Here is a 26,701-nt window from a genome sequence, read left to right on the forward strand (position 1 = left end):
TCCATATTCCCTCCAACCTGCACTCAGCACTTCTCTAGCCACATTGCTCTGAAGTCATCCAAATGTCAACAAAGGGCTGGTTCAATGACAGTAATGATCGATTATCTTATCTGGCCAATGACATCAATGTATGTTTACATATTGACAACTTTGGGTAGTGTTATATACTGAAAGAAAAATGGTGAGTGCAGGTCATCAGATAGGATAACATTTCAGAACCTTTTTTTGGGTGGGGGAATTTTTGTTTTCTCTTTAAAAAATATTTTATTATGAGGTCTGTCTTTTTTGCAAAGCATACAATTCCTGGTGTTCTCCTGTGCTGGGTTGTAGAGCTGGACATAGATGTGAATGGCCATCTGCAATTGTCAGTGCTTCTGTGCATTGGCAATTACCCATGTATGTACATGTGATGTATTTCCTCAGCAAAAAACCTATAGGTTTGCAGACACTACAGCATTCAGTGAGTTAGTGATTGCAATGTGCACAGCCTCTGACAAATAGAAATTGTCCAATGCTCTATGAATGACTCTATAAATACAAACATTTTACATACGTGGATGGTTATTAATCAGTTCATGTTAAGGCCTGCTGCACAGTGAAACAACACTTCTTCAAGTTATAACCATTTTAATGGATGTTACTACACAGTGACTCATTGTTTCATACATTTCATAGATAGCTAAATTACATTCATCTGATGTAAGGATTTTTTTTCCTTTTATGTACAAAAACTTCAGTAGCCAGCTTGACCATTTGGGGGCTGATTTTTTTTGCCTGGAGTTAAAGTGTACCTATAGCCATGTTAACGCCTCATGCACACTGTACCTCAAAGAAGCTGCTCCTAAAGCCGTTTGAGCTGTTGTGAGCTGTTATTTTTCCCTGCCCATTTAAAGAGAAGTTCAGGGTTACATGAAAAAAACAAAAAACAAAACACATATACTCACTTAGGTGGTTTCCTCATTAGTCCAATGCTGAATCTGTCCACTGCTCCCTCTAAGACCAAGAACAGAGTGATCAAAGACCACTAATCATTGAGTCCTCAGTATTCAGTGAGCAGAGGGCCGGTGACTATCAGTCACTGGCTGTCTGCTCTGCCCCTGGAGCGCCAGGTTTTGGTGGGGGGTGGGAATGACTGGCTCAGGCCCTCATCAGCTCGCTGAGAAGCTGAACCAGCTGCTGGTCCAGGCATCTGGGTGGATCCCAACTTTAAAGTCAGGATCTCTCAAGAGTCTGGACCAGCTGAGGGCATCAGCCGACAGTAGACTTTGTATGGGTCACAGGAGTGCAGAACAAAGTGCAGTCCTGTGATCCCCAAAAGAGCTTTGGCCCTATTTCTCCTTTAACTCCCCTCCATCTTAGCCTAGGTGTATGCTTTCAGGAGTTTAGTGGTAAGGGAGTTTACAGGTAGAAAAAAAATATCACTTGTGTTTTCAGGACAATAGCTTTTGAGCTTAAAAAAATGCTCAAAAGTGAAAAAAAAAACATGCATTATCATGCATAAACACACAGTGTGCGTTAATGCTTCCTAATGGGAAGAATTCTGGCCAATAGAATACATTAACATCAGATGACAACATGGCTTTTTACCGTACCTTAGAAAACATTTTTGAGCTTCTCAGTGTGCTTGAGGCCTTATAAAAGGGAAGGTTTGAACTTCTGTTTTTTTCCCAACTCTCCATTGTTCTTAGGGCTGAAAGAGCAGGAAAGTCTGAAATTTCTGAGTTGACATTAAGCCTCTAGTACAGGGAAAACCTTCCAAAAGAAACACCTGTTCCAATCACAACTGTCTGAGAGGATTTCCCTTAGTTTGGACACTCTCCTCTGAAAAATCTCCCCAAAGGGTAAAAGAAATCAAAATGAAAAAAAAAAAACAACCTGTTAGGTGTTTTAGCTATGAGCTTCCAGTTTGGTCTGAATCCTGATTTGGACTGAATTTCAGCTGGTCAAAGCCTCTGGCTGTAGGCTAAAGTGAAACATTTAGTAGGGAAAGGTTCCTGAAGGATCTGGCATTTCTAGTTTTTTGTTTCTATCTGTATTTTTCAAAAATAACAGGTACATAGTGCAGGAAGTAGAGTTATAGAAGTTAGGTAATTTGATTAAACAGCATATCATATAAGCAACCAAGAATAACACGTGTGTATCACACTGTATTAGTTAACAGTTATGCTATTAGATACATACTGCTCAATAGTCAGTTTCAATTTGTGAGCAAGGTCCCCCTTCATATATCAGATCCTCATCAAGTATTTAATGTATTGTATTTTTAGGGGGGGGGGGGGTCACTCTGTTTTCTTTTTTTGTGTGCATTTATACCAGACCCTCATCTAAGGGATTTCAAGTATGGGGAATAGATGAGAGGGATGTGGGGAGATGCCAGAAGTGGTGAAAGTTTGCATACCTAGGAGCCATGTCTGAGCAATGGTTGGATAGTTAAGTCCAGTGGTATGCGTGAGACAGTTTGCTCTAGGTATACCCACTGTTTCATGGCACGGTGTTGCAGGCCCATGTTAAGTTTGATGCCAACTGGTATAACGTTACATCATGAAGTGCCGTGCCACCTGATGTTTTTGACCTGCAGAGTATGGTATGTTTAGTGCGAGCTGGTTTGTGACTTGTGATAAATTGGTTACGTATGGATTGAACTCAGTCTGAATTTAAGATAGGTTGATGGTAGGTGTATAGGTATGGCTTGTAGCAGATATAGAATGCAAAGTAGGATGTTTTGTTTGATGATATTACCTATCCAAGAAAGGTTGTGAGACATTCCATATCAGGTCTTTCTTGAAAAGTGTGGAAGGAAGTTCAGAGAACATAGTTTAGTTGGATCATGTGGGATCATGTGGGAGCATAATACCCAGGTGCTTAATGTGGGATATCGCTCAAGAATTTACCAATTTGAATGTTGCCTTTAAAGCATTATTAAAACCCCTGCTCACCGTCAAATGGAAATTTTTAAACATGTGTTTGCTTTGGTACATGTTCCCCAGAGTAGTGCCCAGCCCCCAATGCTATCTGTGTGACAATTTCTTGCCTATTAGCCTTGAAAATTACCAGTACTGTTTTTTAATTATTGGCTACTATTGAATTCAGTGGGGTTTGGATTTAGCACTCAATCTTCCATTAAAGGAGAAGTACAGCCAAAGCTCTTTTGGCTGTACTTCTCTTGTGGGTCATAGGAGTGCAGTTTGTTCTGCACTCCTGTGACCCATTTTCAGCTGACAGTGGGCTTAAACCTGCTATCGGCTGACAACACTCAGCCAGTACTGGCTGGGGAAAGATCCTGACTTTAAAATCGGGATCCACTCCAGAGTCTGGAGCGGCACCTGGCTCAACCTGTCAGTGATCTGCTGAGAGCCTAAACCAGCTGTGGGGGGGGGGGGTGGTTGGGTTGGTGTTTAGCAGAGAAAGTCACCGCTCTTTCCTCAGAGCAGCTGTGAGAACTCAGCAATCAGAGGTCACACTTAGAGCCGGCAGGGGACAGATGCAGAATTGGACCGATGCTGCACCCACCTAGGTAAGTATAATTTAAAAAAAAAAGAAATTCCATACTTCTAAGTTGGTGGACTTACCCTGAATCTAAACACAGGGCATTAAATAACGAAATACAAAGTTTTGGCTTTAGATATACTTTAATGTATATCCACAAAACTGGATCAGTTCAGTGTTCAATCAGAAATAATTTTTATATTTAACCAGCAAATGTGTGACTTTTTTTAGAACAGGAAAGCTTAGAGATTCTACAAAGAATGTGTTTTAGCAGGCAACGTGCAGGAGTAGAGAGTGAAGGGTGTGAGAGAGTAGAATAGGTAGGAGCAGAATACAAAGGGTATGGTATTTGGTATTATGAGCTTTAAGCACGTGCTTTAAGCATGTGATAAATAATTTTATTTTGCTGGCTTTTTTTTATTTATCTCAGCTTTGTTTCTTTACAGTTTTGAAAAGTATTCAGTGACAAACTGAAAAGTTAAGTTAAAATGTAAAGTGGAAAAAACAGTACAATGCAGTGAAAAAGAGTAAATGATTGCTGAAAACCAGTGAAATGGCAAAATTCCTTCCAGCTTCCTTTTATTTAAATTAGTAGATTTTGCATGAAAAGTGTAGCCAAAAATCTAGAAGAACAAAGATGCTTAATATTATAAGAAGTCTCTTGCTGCTTGCATTGTAGTGAATGCGTAGACGAGTCAAAGGCGTGGTGCATATGCACTGCTCAAAAAAATTAAAGGAACACTTTGAAAACATATCAGATCTCAATGGGGAAAAATGTCATGCTGGATATCTATACTGATATGGACTGGGTAATGTGTTAGAAACGTAAGGATGCCCCATTGTTTTATGGAAATGAAAATTATCAACCTACAGAGGACTGAATTCAAAGACACCCCGAACATCAAAGTGAAAAAATTATGTAGCAGGCTAGTCCATATTGCTGTAATTTCAATGCAGCAACTCAAAATGGTACTCAGTAGTTTGTATGGCCCCCATGTGCTTGTATGCATGCCTGACAACATTGGGGTATGCTCCTAATAAGACGACAGATGGTGTCCTGGGGTATTTCTTCCCAGATCTGGACCAGAGCATCACTGAGCTCCTGGACAGTCCGGTGCAACCTGGCGGTGTCAGATGGACCGAAACATATCCCAGAGGTGTTCTATTGGATTTAGATTAGGCGAGCGTGGGGGCCATTCAATGCTATCAATTCTTTCATCCTCCAGGAACTGCATACTCTCGCCACATGAGGCCGGGCATTCTCGTGCACCAGGAGGAATCCAGGACCCACTGCACCAGCATAAGGTCTGACAATGGGTCCAAGGATTTAATCCCGATACCTAATGGTAGTCAGGGTACCATTGTCTACCCTGTAGAGGTCTGTGCATCCCTGTAGAGGATATGTCTCCCCAGACAATCACTGACCCACCACCAAAATGGTAATGCTGAACGATGTTACAGGAAGCATAACATTCTCCATGGCTTCTCCAGACCCTTTCAAGTCTCTCACATGTGCCCAGGGCGGACCTGCCCTCATCTGTAAAAAGCACAGGGCGCCAGTGGCGGACCTGCCAATTCTGGTGTTCAATAGTAAATGCCAGTCGAGCTCTATGGTGCCAGGCAGTGAACACAGGGCCCACTAGAGGACGTTGGGCCCTCAGGCCACCCTCATAAAGTCTGTTTCTGATTGTTTGGTAAAAGATATTCACATCAGTGGCCTGCTGGAGGTCATTTTGTAGGACTCTGGCAGTTTCATCCTGTTCCTCTTTGCATAAAGGAGCAGATACCGGTCCTGCTGATAGGTTAAGGGCCTTTTACGGCCCTGTCCAGCTCTCCTAGAGTAACTTCCTATCTCCTGGAATCTCTTCCATGCACTTGAGACTGTGCTGGGAGACACAGCAAACCTTATGGCAATGGCACGTATTGATGTGCCATCCTGGAGGAGTTGGACTGCCTGTGCAACCTCTGTAGGGTCCAGGTATCGCCTCATGCTACCAGTAGTGACACTGACCCTAGCCAAATAGAGAAAGTAGAGAAAAAAATGTCAGTGGCCTCCACCTATAAAACCATTACTGTTTTGGGGTTCATCTCATTGTTGCACATCTAGTGCACCTGTTGTTAATTTTATTAACACCAAAGTAGCTGACTCAAGTGACCAGATCAATATCCCAGGAGTTTAATTGACTTGGTGCTCTGATTAAAAAGTGTTTCTTAAATTTTTTTGAGCAGTGTATATGTAGACTACCCGACTATACCCAGGACGCTGCATTCACTATATCTGGTCTCCCACAATACACAGAACATGGAAATGCAATTATTTTAGTAAATATAAACTGCTAAATACCTTTTCTCATCAGCAGTTAGAGCAGTCTTGTGACTTCTCTCAGTGTCCAGCAGAGCACATGTTAAAGCTTGTAGGAGGAGTTTTCATTCTGCTTTAGGAGGATGCAGAACCCCTGGCTTCTATCTGGATAGTTACATACCATATAGACCGTGCATAAATGATATAAACAATACAAATTAATATCCAGAGTTATAGTATTAAACAACACACATCTATAAACAGGTTTAGGGTGCAATCCCAATATGTGAAATTAAAGTGCAATCATGCCAGATTCTTGATTGTGAACTCCGTATTAAAGTGACAGGTGCTCCACTGTGCTCAGACTGGTGCCCAACATGGATGTACACTCACCGTCATCCTATGACTACCTATCTCTAGGATGGTCACTAGTGCTTTTGTTGGGACTATCCCAAAATGCCATGTTTTGATGGCGACCGCTGTTCCTTTTTGTGTGTTCCACACCATTGCTGATGGTAACCGATGTGTATTCCCCAGGTTAAGTTGTAGATATTAACCAGTGATCGTTTTTTTTTTTTTAAAGCTAGTGTAATACTATCACTACTCCTCTCCTCCACAGGCAATGTTGTAGGTTGTCAGCATAAAAATAAAAGAAAAACTGGACATTCCATAGTGTAAAACTGTAAATCTTTAATACTGGGGATAAATAATTAAAATGCTACTCACAAAATAAGTGCCTATTACTTGGCACTGAGTGTATTCAGCTCTGCTGTTTGTTAATGGAAGAAAAAGATGGCCGCTGCGTTCCAGCATGCATTCCAAAGGGCGGAAGTGATGTCGGCGGACGTTGCGTCATCAAACCTCGACGCGTTTCGACCAATAGATCGTCATCAGGAATCTGACGCCACTTCCGCCCTTCCTTTGGAACGCACGCTAGAATGCAGCGGCCATCTTTTTTTTCCATTAACAAACAGCAGAGCTGAATACACTCAGTGCCAAGTAATACTATAACTCTGGATTTCAATTTGTATTGCTTATATCATTTATGCACAGACTATATGGTATTTATTTTGATTTTGTGCATATTAATTCACAATTAGGACTGCTGCACGATACGGTTACATTTTATATACAGGTATATTTCATAAAAGCGCATCAGCACCTTTTATTTTTCATCTGTCTGGATAGTGCTGATTGGCCCTGTGCTGATCTCATGCACTCTCCCAAGAAAAAAAGAATCTCTCTAGCAATACACACTAAACTGAGCATGTGCAGAGTTTCTCCACACGGTATGTCTTATTTGGAGATAAAAGGGGGTACTGAAAGAAGGGGAGGATCAGAGAAGGCAGGATTAATCACCATTTTTTACAGTTAATGCCTGGAAAAGCATCAGAAAGGAGGAAACCCAGTCTTTGGTAATGTCCATGGGTTCCAGACTTCAGGCAATCATTGCCAGTAAAAGATTCTCAACAAAATATTTAAAATAAACACGTTATTTATGATCATATTAATTTGTCCAATTACTTTTGGTCCCTTGAAAAAGGAGGGATGGCTATTCTTAAGAGCTGTAATTCCTAAACCCTTCCTCCAATTTGGATTTACATACCCTCAAATTAAACCTGAGAGTGTGCACTTTCAACCCATATCCATTACATAACTATTGCATGAATATGTTTTGGTAAATACCTGAAAAAAAAATTAAATTGTGCTTGAGTCCAAATATATATGGCCCTAACTGTGTAAATAAATAAATATATATATATATATATATATATATATGCAGTTCCCTTACTCCCCACCAGCCATACATTTGTGTATTCCTTATAAGATATCCCTCCCCTCCAGCATCCATGTGTGCTTTGATAAAGGAACTCTTGTGTCTATGGCCAAAGTTTACATCAAGAGATGTGGAAATCAGCTCACTATACCACCTGACTAAAGCTGGGTTTACATGGGCTACATGGCTGAATGAAAAAGAAAATGTGCTGGTTTCCCCATCTACACAAACAAGGTGGATGTAGGAATCCTCTCCACTGCAAAATTATATTCTGACAGTGGGGACTTTCCACTTTCAGAATACGCTGACTGGCTGCAGGCACTAGTCAATGAAAGTGTTCTGGAGTGACCATTCAGCAGAAATCGATCTAATGATTCATTTCTGTCGAAAAGAGAGGGCTATCACACTGATTGAAATTTGTCTGGTCCTTGCTGAATAAGTCAAATTTCAATCTGTTTGTATCCACCTTTAGTTGTAAGGCTTGAGAGTTTCCAGTACCTTAAATTAAATCTGTGTATATGTATGGGCAGCGGCGGACTAACCATTTGGAAACTTGGGCACTGCCCGAGGGCTCGGGGTCAGTAGGGGGCCCCATGAGATGCCCCTGGTACCTTTTTCATAGGCTTTTTTTGAGTTTGACACAGGGTCCCCATGATCCCCTATTCCCCGGGGGCCCCATGAGTTGTCATTCCGCCCCTGTGTATGGGATTATTGGAGTAGGTTATTCTTTTTTTTACCTTCTGAATGCTTCATCATACAACACTTTGATTTCATTATTTTCTTGTTGGTGAGCAGGGGGAATCATCTTCTTAAGTGATACTTTAGCAAAAGGCTGGTTGTCAGATTAAGATAATGTTGCTGTGCAACATAATTTCTAAACAGATTTCTCCTATAGTTTTCAGGGAGTGGCAGCAGTTGGTTAATGCTGTTAGAGCATTAATCAAATAATACAGCCCACAGTACCGTGCTGTGAGGAATTTGGCTTAATTATTTTTGTTACTACTCAAATCATAATTATACATTACTGCCTCAAGGCAAGAACATTTGTTGTTTCACCTACAACAAGTTATATAATAAAAGGCAAAAATCTACTAGGCATCTTTAAAATTAATGTTGACGTACAGTATCCCTGTGATTCCAAAAATTCCTGTCAGTACTCATATTGGAATCTTTAATTCATCTCTTCTTATGTTCACATTCAATCACTAAAATAGTCGTATTTCACTTTTGAAAATATACAAATAAATAAGAGAATATATTAATTTCTTACTTACTTGAGATGCTGAGTACTGCTTGGACCTTGAAGAAGGGGATATACCCCGAAAGCTTGTTCTGAAAATTGTATGTTAGCGCAAATAAAAAAAGTATCATGGACAGTACTCAATTGTTTCTGTTACATACTTACAACACTCATTAATAATTGTGATCAGACTGCTGAATAAATTCTAGCAAACTTCCCTCCATGTTCATGGTGTGTGGTGAAAGCCAAAGTTACCCAGATAAAAAACTCATCATTCTTTCACTTTACCTTTTTAGTCACTGTACAGTATACTAATACTATCTCTTCAGTTGGTTAATGTTTATTGATTCTATCACAGCAGTGCTTTCATGAGAATGATGAATTCACTGAGAGTGAATGATTGTGCATGCATCACATTCACTTTCAACATCAATTCATGTGAACAATGAAAAGTTCATTTTTTTTTTGTAATTCCCCTTAACTTAGTTGGGGTGGCTTTGTTGGGATAGAATGTTTAGCACTTTTCATGCATTTAACCATGTCCACAGTTAAAATGTCCACCAAAATGTTAAGTGTAAACCTTGCTTATATGTTCTAACTAGGGATGCACTGATACCTTCTTTTTATCGGAAAGTACGAGTTTCTATACTTTCGGTCAAGCACTCACCGACACCAATTATCGATACATTGCGATTTACATCAATACAAAATGTATGGACGCAATTTGCACTGCAAAGAATAGCATGCAATTTGAGCAGGAATGAGATTCCTGTCCAAATCACATACGGTTTCCCCACTGCTCCTGTGTGAACCCAGGCTGCCATAGTTCATACAGGAGCGGTGCAGGAAGGTTTCCTGCAGCAGAGATTGGGAGAGTGGGTGCGTGGGCATGTATACTCTGGTGGCAGATGCTCCATATTCTCACTGGTAGGAGAGGAGAGAAAGCCGCTTTACAGGTCTGGGGATTTTTAATCCCTGCCGCTTTCTCTCCTCTCTTTGCAGGGATGAAATTTTTGGCCAGAAGGCTTTTGATTGGTCAGCACCGTCACATGGATGATGCTGACCAGTCAGATGCCATCTATCCCGTACTGTCATTGCTGCAAGGAGAGGAGAGAAAGCCCCTTCACAAGTCTGGGGATTTGAAATCCCCACAGCTTTATCCTTTCCTTTCAGTGAGGACAGTATGGACTATATGGCATTTGATTGGGCAGCACTGTCCATGTGACGGTGCTGTCCAATCAAAAGTCCTGTAGCCTGAACTGTCTTCCCTGCAACGAGAGGAGAGAAAGCGTCGGGAATTTCAGATCTCTTCCGCTTTCTCTACTCTCCTACCACTGAGAATATGGAGCATCTGCTTCCATAGTATACATCCCCACACACCCACTCTCCACTCAGCATGGTATCCCTGCAGGGAGGTTTCCCACACCGCTCCTGTGTGAACTCAGGCTATGATAAGCCCAGGTTCACATAAGAGCTGTTGGGAAACCGTATGCAATTTGAACAGGAATCACATTCCTGTTCAAATCGCATGCTAATCTTTGCAATGCAATTTGTATTGATGCAAATCACACTGCAAAGCATCGGTTTCCGGTATCAGGAGTATTTTCACAAGTACGAGTACTTGTGAAAATACTTGGCATCAGTATCGCTGCATCCCTAGTTCTAAGATGGGCAGCACAGTGGCTAAATGGTTAGCATTCCTACCTGGCAGTAGTAGGGTCGTTGGTTCAAATCCCAACCACAGTACCACCTACCTGGAGTTTGCATGTTCTCCCTGTGCCTGCGTGGGTTTCTTATGGGTACTCCAGTTTCCTCCCACAATCCAAAGACATGCTGGTAGGTTAATTGTATCCTGTCTAAATTGGCCCTTGTATGTGTATGTATGAATATGAGTTAGGGACCTTAGATTGTATACCTCTTGAGGGTTAGGGACTGATGTGAATGTACAATATATATGTAAAAGCACTGCGTAAATTGACGGCGCTATCTAAGTACCTGAAATAAATAAATGTTCTTTTTGTGTGTGTGGGGGCAAAATAAAAACATATACAGTACATCTCTGGAATACATGCACATTCTTCCATGTTTTATCCATTTCAAATTCTGCAAGTTAAGGAAAATACCTGTTGATCTGCTGCAAATCCAGTGTAATCGTGATTATCTAAACTATTAACTTAGTGGGTCGATGAAGAGTTGCTGAGAGAGTGGTTTGAGTTCTTTAATTCCAAAGATATCTAATACATTTTTTCCTTAAATGGAAACAAAGGTAGATAAGAATGGTTGAGGCACAGATTATGGAATTAAAAGCAGTGGTTGAACAATTTAAAGATAGCCCTGAGTTTTTGATGCTATCTAATGATTAAAAACTACAATTTAAAAATGGGATAAGGAAGAACAAGATAAAAAATGTAAGAAGCTCTTACGAGATGTAGGGGATTACTTAAATTCTGAAGTATTTTAGTGGCAACTGAAAGTAGAAGAGCAGAATTTCCCTTCACATACTACTACACCCATTAGAGGAGACTAGGGTTGTTTCCCTTCAGAGGAATGGAGCTAACAAAGGGCCACATGGTCAGTCAGGCCATCAAAAATCACTGAATTACAAGAATGAGGGGGTATGGGAGTATAGAAGGACGTATTTTAATAAACCTTATAGGAATAATGGAGAATTTTAATGGGGGGAGCTATAATGCAGGACCTAGATTTCCTCCATGAAATCAGGGTTTCTAGTTGAAAACCAGAATTAGTACAGTTAGAGAGATAATGGCTATAGAATGGGTGTCCCATTGTATAAAAGGTTTGCTCCTTTAGGAGCTAATATGGACAATCCACAAAGAGATTATTTTTTAGGATCAGTTTGTATACAGAAAAGCACCATCTCCATGTAACTTGTTGGCACCTGGTGTTTTAGATCCTCCTACTAAGAATAATAACAACCTCTTTCCATCACTAAAGGGTTTTTATGCATGTGGGAGGTTCAAGGCATGAAATATCAGTCAGAGTAATAATAAAAGAAGAAAAGAGTTTACAGCTACAGCCACAGGAAAAACATATAAAATTAAGGGATTCATCACTTGTACAAGGAAATGTTCTTGTGGTATTCAGTTGGAAGGGCTTCCAGACCCCTACATTTGAGTATTAGAGTGCAACCTAATAATATAAAAAAGTGTAAAAAAGAAAACAGTGTATCTAAACATTACAAACAAGTTCATAATAAGGACCCCAGAGATTTAAGATTCTGGGGGATAGAAAAGGTGGTAAAGCATCGGAGATGGGGGAGTTATATTAGGAAGTTAAGTAGACGTAAATGTTTTTGGATTTATGAAACCAAGGTTCTCACGTCATTAGGTTTAAGCGTGGATTTCCACCTAAACTGTTTTATTAGTAATAGCTAAAGAGTCAAGTTCTATCTCCATTATTGTAATTTAAGTGCCGAATTGTCCATTTTTTTTTATCTTTTAGTTATTTTTATTGTTTTTGATAGATGTATTAATACGGCTTCCGGAAGAGTTAGTATTGGAGTAGCAGATATGGTTTTAATTTTTGTATTTGATCTTTTATATATTTTTATAAATTTTTATATATTTTTGCATTTTAACCACTTGTCGTCCAGACGATTTACTCCCCCCCCCCTTCTTGACCAGGCCATTTTTTGTGATACGGTATTACTTTCACTGACAATTGCACGGTTATGCAACGCTGCACCCAAATGAAATTTATGACCCTTTTTTTTCCCACAAATAGAGCTTTCTTTCAGTGTTATTTGATCGCCTCTTTGTTTTTCATTTTTTGCTCTATAAACAAAAAAGACTGACAATTTTGAGAAAAAAACAATATTTTTTACTTTTTGCTATTAAACATATCCAGTAAAAACATTTAAAAAATCAAATTTCGTCATAAATTTAGGCCAAAATGTATTCTGCTACATTCCTTTGCTAAAAAATACGTGTAAATTAATTTGTTTACTTAAAAGTTATAGCATCTACAAATGGCGGTATAGATACTAGAGACTACTTTTTTATACTAGTAACGGCGATGATCAGCATCTTATACTGGGACTGCGGTGGGCATTCAGACACTGGGTGGGAACTGACTAACTGTCTCTGACAGCCCCAGTGACACCAATACAGTGATCAGTGCTAATAAAAAGCTTTGACACTGTACTAATGACACTGGGCAGGAAGGGGTTAACATCTGGGGCGATCAAAAGGTTAACTGTGTGCTGTTTTACTGTGTGCTGTGTGTGTGCTTTACTGTGTAAGCATATTGCTTTGTATTGCAGAGCTTACAGGGGAGATATCCGTATTGTTTACATACAGGTCTCTCCCCCCGTCAGTGATACTCAGCAATTGCTGGCGGGGAATAACCCGGTGATCGACAGCTGAGGCCGCCAATGGCGGTGCGGGTAGGGCACATGCATGTCTTGCGCACGCTTCCTACCTGGAAATGCAAAACCACATATATACATGTGCTTTTGCACAGCCCTGCCGCCCCGTTAGCAGTGTTTCTACTATAGGACAGTGGGAAAGCAGTTTATGTATGAGACTGGTGTCCCCAGTTCTGAGGGACAAGTTTTTTCTTGCTTCCGGGCACGGAGGAGGTCCAAGATGGCCCAAAAACATCACTTCCAGTTGCCTGTAAAAGACATAATTTCTGTTTTTTTTTATAATGCATGCAGTGGTTAAATAAGGGCTCTGTCTGCCAGCTCTCATCCTACTGAGGAAGCTCAATCATAGGGTGTTTGAGGATCTGACACAAAAAAACCCCAAAAAACAAAAATACCCAATAGCAATCTTTCTCCTTCGATTCCTCTCCCCACTCCTATTCTTCTGGTGCAGCAGGGGTTAATGGACTTGAGGAGCTGCCATGGGTACTCATCAAGAGTGCCCAACTATTCCCAATGTTTCCCCCTAGTTCTTCCATTTATAGAACCATGAATAAAACACAATCTATGAATGGAGGGGGTGGAAATATCAATCATCAGCCTGTCCTCCATTTATAGATTCTGTTTCATTCGTTTGAAGCTGTTATACAACTTCTACAAATGGTTGCACTGGGCAAGCATAGTCTGGCATTATTGATGAGTGCTGTTGCAGTTCCTCAGTTCTATTAAACCCTTCGGAAGGACAATGGAGAAGGAAGGAAGATTACAACTGAACAAAGCACAAGGGACACACCACACTGAAGGTAATATCCATTGTGCTTATTTTATTTTGTTTTTCTTTTAGGTAAACTTAGTCTTTAGCCTTGCCGATGTCCAAATGATAAATCATGTTGTTGCAAGAAGAAAGCTTTAACATCTTTTTAAAAAACTGTTACCGTTACTACAACCTAGACTAATCTATTTTTAAATTTGTATTTGTTTTTTTTTTATCCAGGCCGGACCTGATTGACATGGATACTGTTGCTGTTCAAAGCAACATTACAAATTTAGAAAATGCTTTTTATGTAGCAGAAAAACTGGGTGTCACAAGACTTCTGGATCCCGAAGGTAAATTGATATCTTACAGAAAGTATGAATGAGCAGATCAGTACTTCAATAATACATGTACTTTCTTCTCTTTTATTTTTTTAGATGTAGATGTTTCTTCCCCTGATGAGAAGTCAGTGATTACATATGTCTCTTCCATGTATGATGTTTTTCCCAAGACACCAGAAGGAGGGGAAGGAATTAGTGTAAATGTAAGTAAAACAGATTTCATACACTGAGCAATAAAAACACTAACAATGGCAACCCTCAATATACATAGGACCAGTGCACAGAATCTGTTCTGTGGTAAAGTTGGCCATAGATGAGTCTGTTTCTTTCGTTCAAGCAGCGAGTTGATTGAAAAATACTGACCTGACTCCCCCATCCACACGTTTGAGGTTGATGGGATAATCCTCCCACTGTGTCATTGTGTTCTGACAGCGAGTAGACATCTCCACCATCAGAATACACTTATCAGTGCTACAAGCTATAGCCTGCAGGGAGTTTTACAGCAGGGAGGTTGTACAGTAGTCAATCAGTACTTTTGTACAACCAAAGTGCCCATACATGGATCGAAATTTGGGTTGGGCCCTGCTGATCTGGCTGAATTTCAATCCATCTATAGACAGCATTAGCAAAAGCTAAGACTATATATATATATAGATATATATATATATATATTTATTAAAGTGATGGTAAAGGCTCAAGCTTTTTACTTTCATACATTCTATGCATGAAGGTAAAAAACCTTCTCTGTGCAGCAGCTCCCCAGCCCCCCCTAATACTCACTTAAGCCCCTCTCGTTCCAGCGATGTGCACTGGAGTCTCAGCAATCCTGGGACTTCTTCACCTCATTGGCTGAATTAGCAACAGGAGCCATTGGCTCCTGCTGCTGTCAATCACAGCCAGTGAGCCAGTGAGAAGAGAGAGGGGGCGGGGCAAGCCATGGCTCCGTGTGAGAAGGTGCCCCCATAGCAAGCTGCTTGCTGTGGGGCACCCGACAGGAGGGAAGGGCTAGGAGCACCAGTAGGGGACCCGAGAAGAGGAGGATCTGGGCTGCTGTGTGCAAAACCACCGCACACAGCAGGTAAGTATGATGTGTTTGTTATTTTAAAAAAAATCCTTTAATATCACTTTAAGAAATTCCCTAAAATGACACTAAAGCTTGTTGGTTTTTTTTCAAAAATAACAAACATGTCTATACTTACCTGCTCTGTGGTTTTGCGCAGAGCAGCCCTGATCCTCTTCTCTTCCGGTCCCCGCCAGCACTCCTGGCTCCTCCCCCTCAAGCAGTGCCCCGAAGGGCACCGCTACATGTTCATCCTCAAGCCGCTGCTCTATGCATCCATAAGACACTTAGAGCCATGGCTTTTCCCTGCCCCCTAATCTCTCCTCATTGGCTCACTGGCTCATTGGCTCACTGGCTGTGATTGACAGCAGCGGGAGCTCCAATGAGGAGGAAGAATCCCCAGACAGCAGAGGCTGTCGAAAATGCCACTGGATTGGAGGGGCTCAGGTAAGGATGGGGGAGGAGGGGGAGGGGCGCTGCAAACAAGGTTTTTTATCTTCATGCATTGAGTACATGAAGATAAAAAACCTTGAGGCTTTAGAACCATTTTAAGATGATCAGAATTCCATTAGAAAGGCTTACCTTCAATTCTTTCCTTTGATAGGAATAAAGAAGCAATCTTCAACTTAATAAAAGAATGACAGGGGGTTCTAAGCCTTTCCCTACTCTGCTAAAGAAGAGAATTTTTTTATTTCTGTTTGTGTTGCTGTTGGATAATTACCCTCTTAATCCTGTCTGGTAAAAAGTCATCAGCAGGGTAGACAATGAAGGGAATTCTCTCTAACAGTAAAAACCTGAAAGAAGTTCAAACCCTTCTACGTACTATCCAAAACAAGACAAAAGTTTGACTCGAGATACGCTTTGAAGCAGACCTTCAAATATCTCTTCATTTCTTCTGCCTCCTCCCCCTCCCTCTTACACAATTGGAAAAGAAAATTAAATATTAAAATACCTTTTTTATGTTTACATTGGTCCACTTTCTGAATCCTCACCTAAGTAAGAATGATGTAGTCCAGCCACCCGCTGCCTCCTGGGATGTCTGTTTACATCTCAGGACACAGTATTTAAGTGTTTTTGTGCGATATCTCGCACATGCGCAAATCTGTGTCTGCACGTGCATGAGATCCTCCACGTGGAGCTGCATGCAGGCAGCCTATGTAAGCTAATGGAAACACAGTGGCTGTATGAGCTCACCCACACAGCCAAGTCTGACAGGTAAGCTCAGTCAGATGTATGGTCCTCAGCTCAGACAGTGTGCCTTCAGGGCCGTACACCCATCCCTGTGTACATGTTAAATTTAGCTGCTCCATGTTACTCCAAAAAGATTATCAAATGGCCCTTCATGCTGTACAGTGCTTTGTGCCCATGTTAACCTCCCTGGCGGTATTCCTGAGTGTAGCTCGGGGTAAAGTTTCAGTACCACAAGCGGTAACCCCGAGCTACACTCGAGCTTACCATGCGGCACTACTCCACGATCCCTCGATCACTTACCTTGTCCTGCGCTCCCGCGATGTCCCTCCTGCAGTGTCCCCGGCAATGTAATCTGGCGGATGCCGGCATCTGTCATCTGGGTTTCGTCCCCTGCGAGCGTCGGGACGTATGGGGGACGGAACGTAGGGAAATTTGAAAATGACAAAAAGTGACATTCACTAAAATCAGTAAAATCACATAGTAAAACATTACTGCATCAAACCATTTCACATACATTTTGTCCCTAGTGCTTTGTCCTGTCCCCTGCCTGCATGTTTACTGTTCTTTCTGCCTGGAAACTGAGAAACGTCCGTGGCGTCCAAAAAGCGCCCCTTTAGGTCAAAAGCGGTTTTAGACCAGCTAGAGAACAGAGATAGTAAATTAGAACTACTTGTAGAATTGAGTGATAATGATTTGTGGGGAAATTCATCATCAGACACTGAAAACGATTTTGCGACTTTGCTCAGTGATGTGCGAACTTGGCGCTATATTTAAAATGTCAGTGTTTTTGGTTTGATTATATTATTGAATTAAATTTATTATTATTATTTTTTATGATTATTTATTAAATTATAATTTATGATTTCGTGTTTCAAGTTTTATCCTACCCGGGATGTTTACTAGACTCTTGTTCAGACAGATTTCAGTGAGTTATTCCTAAAAATGACAGGCCTACAATAAAAGAAATACATATTTCCATGCAAAAAAATTTACCGCTTTGAGCACAGAAATATGGACATAATCAGACCACTAGGGAGGTTAATGAAGCCTATTTGACTCGAGATATTACCTCACTTTCTGTGCTGGAGACAGTGGTTATTAAGATAGGAAATGTTAGAAAATCACCTCAACAGGCACACAGACAGGACTAAAAAGCAGACAGAGATTCCTACACTCCCCCACTCTAATCACTCATTCTCCACCTCTATCCAAAGTTGACTAAAGTTCCATTAAAAGTGCGTTGGAAGCATACATCCTTTCACTTACAAATGGTTACACTTTGCTGTTATATATTTTAATGTGCTTTTATCTACCTTGTCTGGTTTTGATCATCAGGAACTATATTGCAAAGTTAAATTGCAGTTTTTGTTGATATTCAGTTAATCTGTTTTTACTACATGTAAAATGTATTTCATTCTTTGATTTCTTCAGGATGTTGAAGTAAAATGGATAGAATATCAGAATATGGTGAATTACCTCATCCAATGGATAAGGCACCATGTAGCATTAATGTCTGAGAGGAATTTTCCGAACACTGCTGTAGAACTAAAGGTAAGTCCTTTTTGTGTTGTACACAATATATTACACTTTATTTACTGACAAGTAAAATGTTTTACGGGATGCATTTTATTTTTATCTGACTATTCATTTTACATTTACAGGCACTTTATAACCAGTATTTACAATTTAAAGAGAAAGACATCCCACCAAAGGAAAGTGAAAAGACTAAGATCAAGCATCTGTATACAATGTTAGAAGTAAGTATGACAGTTGTGTGGGGTTAACTTACTAAGGGCAAGTTAGTAAATGTGGTGAAGTTTCATTTTGCAGAGAATACCCAATCACTTAGAGGGAAAATAAAAAAACAGAATTTTTGCTTGCACATGATTGGACGATGGAAGTATGCAGAGCTTCACCTCATTCACTAAGCTCTGAAAAGTGGAAAGTGCAATTTCCTTTTTAAACTGACCAGCCTATATGCCTTTAGTAAATCAACCCCAGGAAGTATAGGCCCACATTTGTGGGAATACCATAAAATTTGGGTGTAGAGTGGCAACATTTCCTGAGAGTGATCAACAGAAATTAAACAGAGATTGCATTTATGTTTATTTATAATATAACTATTAACTCATCCATGGGCCACATGTTGTGCACCCACTTTTTGGGTGGGAGCTCCCAAATCATGCCCACTTTCCATGTTGGTCCCAACAAGACAGCGCCTTTAAGTATACAAAAATGGTGAAGATACAGCGAGTGCTCACAATAAAGTGAATAATCAAATTAAAAATGTCACAAGCTGCATATGCACCTACGTAGGAACCCTAAAACCTAGTGAACATCAATAAAAATAGAAATGGTGTAGTGCTAAAAATATTAAATGAAGTATTTTGTAATCAATAAAAGTATCCTCAAAAAACAGTAGTGAAAACAAAGATAGTGCAGGCTTGACATGATCAGGTCAGAAAATTAGTGCTCCATCAACATATAATACTTTAATATCAATTAATTCAATAATAATTATTGAATTAATTGATATCAAATGCATACCTGTAGAGAGTGTGCAAAATAACCAGCGATCTAGAAAAATATATATGCTCCTCTGTTAGTATACCCTGGTGGCTCACAAGTAAACACAATATAATACTTTAATGACTTCCAGTGAATCCGTGTGATTCAATTCATGTGAGAGACTGTATAAAATGCGCACTCACCAGATGTACATAAAATATGTGCATTAAGCTGAATATGAATCTGTAGGGAGCCCCCTCAAGTAGATCTGCCAGACAGCCTGGAATCAGGATCCCTCCTCTGGACACAAGCCTCCTCTGCAGCCATGCTTCCTCTCGGGTGCTCTGCAATCTTTAGCTCAGGTCAGAGCTTTCCTTTTACCGCTCCGCTGCTCCATTAAGCTGCTGATAGGAAAGTCCAGTATAAGCTTCATGTCATGGGAATTGTAGATGACACATTGCTGATTGGCCCAGCACTGTCACATGGGGTAAGTCACATGCTTCTTCATACCTGGGGCTACCTAGTATTGCCTTTGTTTCCCAGCACAGAAGTGAAGGAAATGGCAGTGGGCGGGATTACCTGGATATGTTTCTTCTATGGTATCTCTGCCTTTAATTATTCAGCTGCTGTCCATTACACCCAGACCATGTCTCTAAGTATGCAGTGACTACCCACTCACTGCCTTGATTCCCTCAGCTAATACACTTTTGTGTTAATGTGCAAGTTTATGAACTCAAATAAAGTTAATGCTGTGATCCCGGAACTTGGCCCAAGACACAGTATCGTTGGTACAAAGCGCTAAGATGTGGGACTGTTCTAGCAAATCTGGGACAATTAGCATCAATATAGTGGTGGAGATAAACAGATACATAATCAAAAAACAGCAAAGTAATCATGGTTCAAGGGACATCTCATTTAAAGATGATATTGCTGGAATTCTGTGCACTCTGTGGAAGCAGACAGATCACCAGATCAGATTTTACTCTGATTTGCTTGTACCCATGCTGGAATTTTAGCTTGGTGGTTGCACAGTACCCACTAATAAATAAGTTATAATGGTCTGTCCTTGATCCATAGATCTACCAACTTATGAGCAGCCCGTTATTTCCGTTTCAAGCCTAAATGTACCTAATAATCAGAATTATGAATTTCAGCACCAATTATGTTCACCTATTGGGGTGAAGTTCTGCAAAAGTGACATGAAAACAAGGTGTTGGTTTCTAGGCCAACTTTTAAGATATTGTAGGATCAGCTAATAACTTGCACTCCTCCTAGCATGTAATGGAGTATTAATGGCAATAAATAAAGTATTAATAATACCAATGATAATGAACAGTGTATCTAGTGGTTTGGGTAACGGAAAACTTAAAGCAGAGCTTCACAAAAAAAGGGGGAGCTCTACTTAATTGCAGCTTCCCCCCTCCAGTGCCACATTTGGCACTTTTTAGGGGGAGGGGGGACTAAGTCAAGACCAGGTACCCACTCCCGCTTCCATCTCAGTTTACTGTGGTGAACTGAGCTGGAGGTTCAGCCTCCCTTCTTTCCCCTGCAGTCTTCTGTGACACTTCACAGGTCCCAGAAGATTTTTTTTCCATTCACAAGGTGCAGTGCAACTCGCACATGCGCAGAAGTAAACCAGCTGTGAAACCGCAAGGTGAAGATGGTGCTGGACTCTTGGACGGGTAAAGTGTCCTTATATAAAAAGTCAGCAGCTTCCTACACCCTCTCTGCTGGGAGAACACAGTAGCTTGGAAGGAATTCCCCCATCAACACAGTCAGTGTCAGTCTGACAGTCAAGCAATTTTCTTTCCTGCACCCCATAGATGGTTCAAAGAAAATTGCATCATCTATGGCCTGCCTTAGTATAAAGACTGGTATTCCTTTTTACCTGTGTTTTTTTAATAAATTCAGTGAATTATGAGTGATTTTATTAGGTTCTGGGGCTCCACTATGCTATCAATCAGAGTCTGCATTGGAAATTAAAGTGCCCCAATGGGTTGAGCATAGTGAGCATTTAGGTTTTTCTGTTGAAAAATAATTGTACGTTTTTGAATTAGCAAGCTCATAATGTGGACTAACCTGATCTTAAAAATGTTTGTGTCCATCAAGCCATGGATTGAATTTGGTCGCATCAAGCTTTGTCAGGGATACCATCCAAATGATATAGAAAAAGAATGGGGAAAGCTCATAATCGCCATGTTTGAAAGAGAGAAAGCAATAAGGCCTGAAATAGAAAGGTAAGTAAAATGTTGATTTGCAAATATGGTTTTGGCAGTTGTAAATGAAAGTCAGACATAGTTAGACTTATACAGGAACCTGAATATTTATACTTTATTTATTATAGCTGGGCAGACTTACCTATAAAATATGTAAGAAATTATGGAGGTGCTCTTTTTGTGTACAATGCATACAAATATTTATTTCCCAGTGGGAACCATTACCTGTAATGCCTCCATATTTAGCTTTGAGCTTTTATTACTTTGCAACTGCATCAGCCCACACACTGTCTTCTGACTTCTGAGTGTGCTTAAAAGCATTAGTATTCAGTATAGTGGGAGACATTATGTGAGGTGATGGAACTGACAAAGGAACTGCTGTCAGATTTCAGATGCCCTCTGACTCATGACAATCAAGAACATATTTCACTTTTAATGTAAGTAGCACTAAATAAGAGAACAAATATACAGTAAATCTTTCATAGTTAAAAAGGAACGTATCCCCCACTTCTGTTTTTTTTTCTATGCTTTTCTTACCTGTAATGCAGCGGTGTTCTCAAATCGCATACTCACCTGCCCAGTGAATCCAGCATTGTCCTTCTGCAATCTGCTGCACTGCTGCCACACTCCTGGTCCTGTTCTGCCATCTTTTTCTCTGATGTTTTTGGGAACCCTACTGTCCCTTTCAGGTGCAAGCAGCTGGCCCCCAGTGACACATGCGGTTGCACTCTCCTGCTGCTCTTCATCTTTGCTCCTGCAGCCTTTTGGGATATATGACAGGGATACTCCAGGGGGCTGCAAGAGCAGGGAGAATGGCATCAGGAAACAGCGCTAGATTTAAAAAAACAAAACGTGGAGGGGGAATGTTGCATGGAGAGTCAAGGTCTGCTTTAAACCTGCATGGTTACAGCCACGTTTACGTTCTCTGTAATGGTAGTTTATTTCATTGTTAAGAAAGATTGCATGGTTATTTTTCCAATCACCAGATGGTGTTTTGCTCGTACAGAAAGTAGTAGTGAAAGCAAGTGCATAGTGTACATATAACAAATCACAGGACTTTTTGATGATATAATTTTGTCCTGTTATTTCAATGTTTTCCAAATTATGGAATGTGTCCCATAAAAAAACATTTCCAATTAGAAATCTGTTAAGAAATCAGCTTTCATTCTTCTAATTAGTGATTTGAGGGGGTAGTGCACATTATAGCCAACTCTGTCCTCAGGATCCCCCATTTCTTCATCCCCAGATTGATGCAACCCAAAAATGTAGGTTAAATACATATTGTCCTCAGGCTAGTTGGGAGATGTCATAGGTTTTCTTCCTTTTATGGAGGGTGCTTTCTATATGCTGCCGAAAGCAGTGCCATATAATGACATAGCCCCACTCTTGAAAGCATTTTCCAGTATATCCAGGATGATGAGGCATATTATAGTGTATACAGTGAGGAACAGAAGTATTTGAACACCCTGTGATTTTTTAAGTTCTCCCACTTAGAAATCATGGAGGGGTCTGAAATTCACATTGTAGGTGCATTCCCACTCTGAGAGACAGAATTAAAAAAAAATTCAGGAAATCATATTGTATGATTTTTAAAGAATTTATTTGTCTTGCACTGCTGAACATAAGTATTTGAACACCTGAGAAAATCAGTGTTAATATTTGGTATTAGCCTTTGTTTGCAGTTACAGAGGTCAAACGTTTCCTGTAGTTCTTGACCAGGTTTGCACACACTGCAACAGGGATTTTGGCCCAATCCTCTACACAGATCTCCTCTAGATCTGTCAGGTTTCGTGGCTGTCGTTGAGCAACACAGAGTTTCAGCTCCCTCCAAAGATGTTCTATTGGATTTAGGTCTGGAGACTGGCTAGGCCACTCCAGAACCTTGATATGCTTCTTACGGAGCCACTCCTTGGTTATCCTGGCTGTGTGCTTCGGGTCGTTGTCATGTTGGAAGACCCAGCCACGACCCATCTTCAAAGCTCTGACTGAGGGAAGGAGGTTGTTGCTCAAAATCTCACAATAAATGGCCCCATTCATCCTCTCCTAATACAGTGCAGTCGTCCTGTCCCCTTCGCAGAAAAGCACCCCCAAAGCATGATGTTACCACCCGCATGCTTTACAGTAGGGATGGTGTTCTTGGGATGCATCTCATCCTTCTTTTTCCTCCAAACACGACGAGTGAAGTTTAGACCAAAAAGTTCTACTTTGGTCTCATCTGACCACATGACTTTCTCCCATGCCTCCTCTGGATCATCCAGATGGTCATTGGCAAACTTCAGATGGGCCTGGACATGTGATGACTTGAGCAGGGGAACCTTCCGTGCAATGCATGATTAAAAACCATGACGGCGTAGTATTCTATCGACAGTGACCTTTGAAACTGTGGTCCCAGCTCTCTTCATGTCATTGACCAGCTCGTCCCTTGTAGTTCTGGGCTGATTCCTCACCTTTCTTATCATAAGTGATACCCCACGAGGTGAGATCTTGCATGGAGCCCCAGTCCGAGGGAGACTGACAGTCGTCTTTAGTCTCTTCCATTTTCTAACAATTGCTCCAACAGTTGATCTGTTTTCACCAAGCTGCTTGGCAATTGCCACGCAGCCCTTTCCAGCCTTGTGGAGGTCCACAATTTTGTCTCTGGTGTCTTTTGACAGCTCTTTGGTCTTGCCCATGGTAGTAATTAGCGTCTGACTGACTGTGGGGTGGACTGGTGTCTTTAAAGAGCTCAGACAGGTGCTACTAAGTTAGATTAATGAGTGGAGTAGAGGTGGACTTTTTAAAGGCACAGTAACAGGTCTTTGAGAGCCAGAATTCTTGCTTTTTCTTAGGTGTTCAAATACTTATGTTCAGCAGTGCAAGACAAATAAATTCTTTAAAAATCATACAATGTAATTTCCTGAATTTTTTTTTTAATTCTGTCTCTCAGAGTGGGAATGCACCTACAATGTGAATTTCAAACCTCTCCATGATTTCTAAGTGGGAGAACTTGCAAAGTCGCAGGGTGTTCAAATACTTCTGTTCCTCACTGTATACACTATAATCTGCCTCATCATCCTGGATATACTGGAAAATGCTTTCAAGAGTGGGGCTATGTCATTATATGGCACTGTTCTCGGCAGCATTTAGAAAGCACCCGCAGGGTGCTCAAATACTTCTGTTGCTCACTGTATTTCAACTTGGAAAAGAAGCAGCACTGGATCAGTGATTAGGTAAGCATGCAAGGCAAAGTGCCAGAGAGAAGGTGATTATAGCAGCCATAGTTGCCTTTTTTCTTGGTCTAGCTGGATTTGGGCTTTAAAGAAGAACCCCAGAGTCTTCCTTGAACACTTTTTATGTTGTGAATAGTTCACAGAATACAAAGAGGTTGATTTACTAAAACTGGATAGTGCAAAAGCTGGCACAGCTGTGCATGGTAGCCAATCAGCTTCTAATTTCAGCTTGTTCAAGTAAGCTTCATCAAAAAAAAAAAACGGAAGCTGATTGCTTTTTATGTAGAACTGCGCCAGAGTTTGCACTCTCCAGTTTTAGTAAATCTTCCCCAAAGTGTTTTATAAATACTCAAGAAGAGGGGCGGGCAAAGAGGGGTGGACAAACAACAGGATGGCTGCTCCATTGGGGACACAAAGGTTTCCTGTTGGAGTGCCGGAAGTTTAAAGATAGCTATACTCTCAGGCATCAATATAAGTGTAAGTTGTGAAGGAGAGGCAGCTAACCAAAAAGTGACATACGCCTCATTACACTTAACTATTTGTAACCTATCACTGGACTTCTTCTTTAATAAATACACCTACATGTTTTCAATGTTACTACATAGATTAGAGTTCATATATTAAATGCAGATTTGTAAAGGACACCACTGTGCAAAAAGTCCTGTAGGAACTGATCAGCACCTAGAACTATTATTTGCTGTAACTTTTTACATTAAATCATTGTGACAACATGCTGCAACAATTACTTGTCCAGACTGACAGTGTACTCCATGTGTATGTTAATGATTTCCTATTGTCAGCTTTCAGGGAAGTAAACACCAGAGGTTTATCAACACTGGGTTTGAAACTGGCTAATTGAGAATAATTGAAATATTTGGCATATCCATTTCCCACAGACGCCCAAATGAAGCTGATAAGCCCAAACTTGCTCTGTATTAAAGCTGGGGAGGAAAGGCAAACTTGCACTGGTATATTTGGCTGCAGGCAAAATCCTTTGAAGAGCAATGTGAATATTATTTGCTGGGTTATGAATCTACATGTTGAAGCCTATTTAAGAAAGGACGCTAGTGGTACTCTTAGCCAGTAGGGATATTTTTTCGTTCCTGGAAGCTGTACATTCTCTAGGCTTTTTTTATATTTTTATCTTTTATCATACTGTCAGTTTGAATGGGTGAATAAGGGTCAGTAGTATAAAAATGAACAGCACCTGTTATGGCTACTACAGTAGTGACTCTGTACTCACGGGGAGCAACCGCACCAGCATCAGCTCCAATGAGAACTCACTGTCAGTTCACTGTGGTCCTAAAATGATTAATTCTTATATAAGCTTTGGCACCGAGCAATCCAGCAACTCAAGGTATGTCATTTAGTATAGTTATAAACTTGTAAAATATTAACATACTTTGGACATATTTGAGGCAGTGTTTTTATTTATTTATTATTAGTGTTATTTTTTTTAATTCTATGACTATCTATTTGTCTTTTCTCAAATACTTTCTTTGTTAATGTAGCCTCTTACTTTTTATCCTTATGTTTTCTGTGTTATTTTTTTTTTTGCATTTAGGTTAGACATGCTGCAACAAATAGCTATTCGAGTGCAGAGGGATAGCCTTGGATGTGAAGACAAGCTGATTCTAGCTCGCAGTGCTCTTCAAGCTGTGAGTGTTTTCTAACACAGCTCAATTACAATACATTACTTGCTAGATCTCAACACTTGTATTATATTGGATTCTTCCAATTTAATAATTACATATTGTGGCCTAACTAAATAAGTTGATGATAATATCTAAGTCACACATATTTTTAGTTGAATAATGTAACAGCATTTTCTTTAAGGTTTTGCACATGTATGACAATTTTTTCAAAACTGCTAGAGTTATTCCATAATTAGTGATAAGTTTTGTTGTGTTATCTAAAACTATAATAATGTAGACAAGGAAATGAAATAATACATGAAAAACACATCTGTGGTGTTTTTAATCACAGGATATGAAACGGATGGAATCAGGCATTCAATTTCAAAATGATTCAGAAATTGCGGGCTACCTAATTGAATGTGAGAATCTCTTGCGACAGCAACTTGTTGATGTCCAGACCCTTGTAGATGGAAAGTATTACCAAGCAGATCAGCTGGTACAGAGGTAATGCTGTCTACATAATAAAAATATGTTCGCCTTGTGTATTTTGTCTGGCACAAGGCTTTATTATAGTTGTGTAAATAATAACTGCTTGA

General features: G+C 40.3%; 1 protein-coding gene across 8 annotated transcripts in view; it reads left to right on the top strand.

The window, feature by feature from the left end:
• DST (dystonin) overlaps nucleotides 1-26,701 on the top strand; it is a 675,093-nt gene that overhangs the window by 367,091 nt on the left and 281,301 nt on the right. For 5 of the 8 annotated variants that reach the window (XM_089694133.1, XM_089694126.1, XM_089694129.1 and 2 more), the window contains 7 exons: nucleotides 14,184-14,296; nucleotides 14,381-14,487; nucleotides 17,967-18,086; nucleotides 18,197-18,292; nucleotides 21,153-21,280; nucleotides 26,033-26,126; nucleotides 26,455-26,609. In XM_089694133.1, coding sequence (XP_089550259.1) covers nucleotides 14,184-14,296; nucleotides 14,381-14,487; nucleotides 17,967-18,086; nucleotides 18,197-18,292; nucleotides 21,153-21,280; nucleotides 26,033-26,126; nucleotides 26,455-26,609 — 813 coding nt within the window. Of the gene's footprint in view, nucleotides 1-14,183; nucleotides 14,297-14,380; nucleotides 14,488-17,966; nucleotides 18,087-18,196; nucleotides 18,293-21,152; nucleotides 21,281-25,630; nucleotides 25,826-26,032; nucleotides 26,127-26,454; nucleotides 26,610-26,701 lie in introns of those variants that run through there. The other 3 variants (XM_089694127.1, XM_089694132.1, XM_089694134.1) reach the window with 2 other exon arrangements.

Source organism: Staurois parvus, unplaced genomic scaffold, assembly GCF_062004578.1.
Source record: "Staurois parvus isolate SC_StPar_1 unplaced genomic scaffold, SC_StPar_1.0 ptg000652l, whole genome shotgun sequence".
Classification (NCBI taxonomy): domain Eukaryota; kingdom Metazoa; phylum Chordata; class Amphibia; order Anura; family Ranidae; genus Staurois; species Staurois parvus.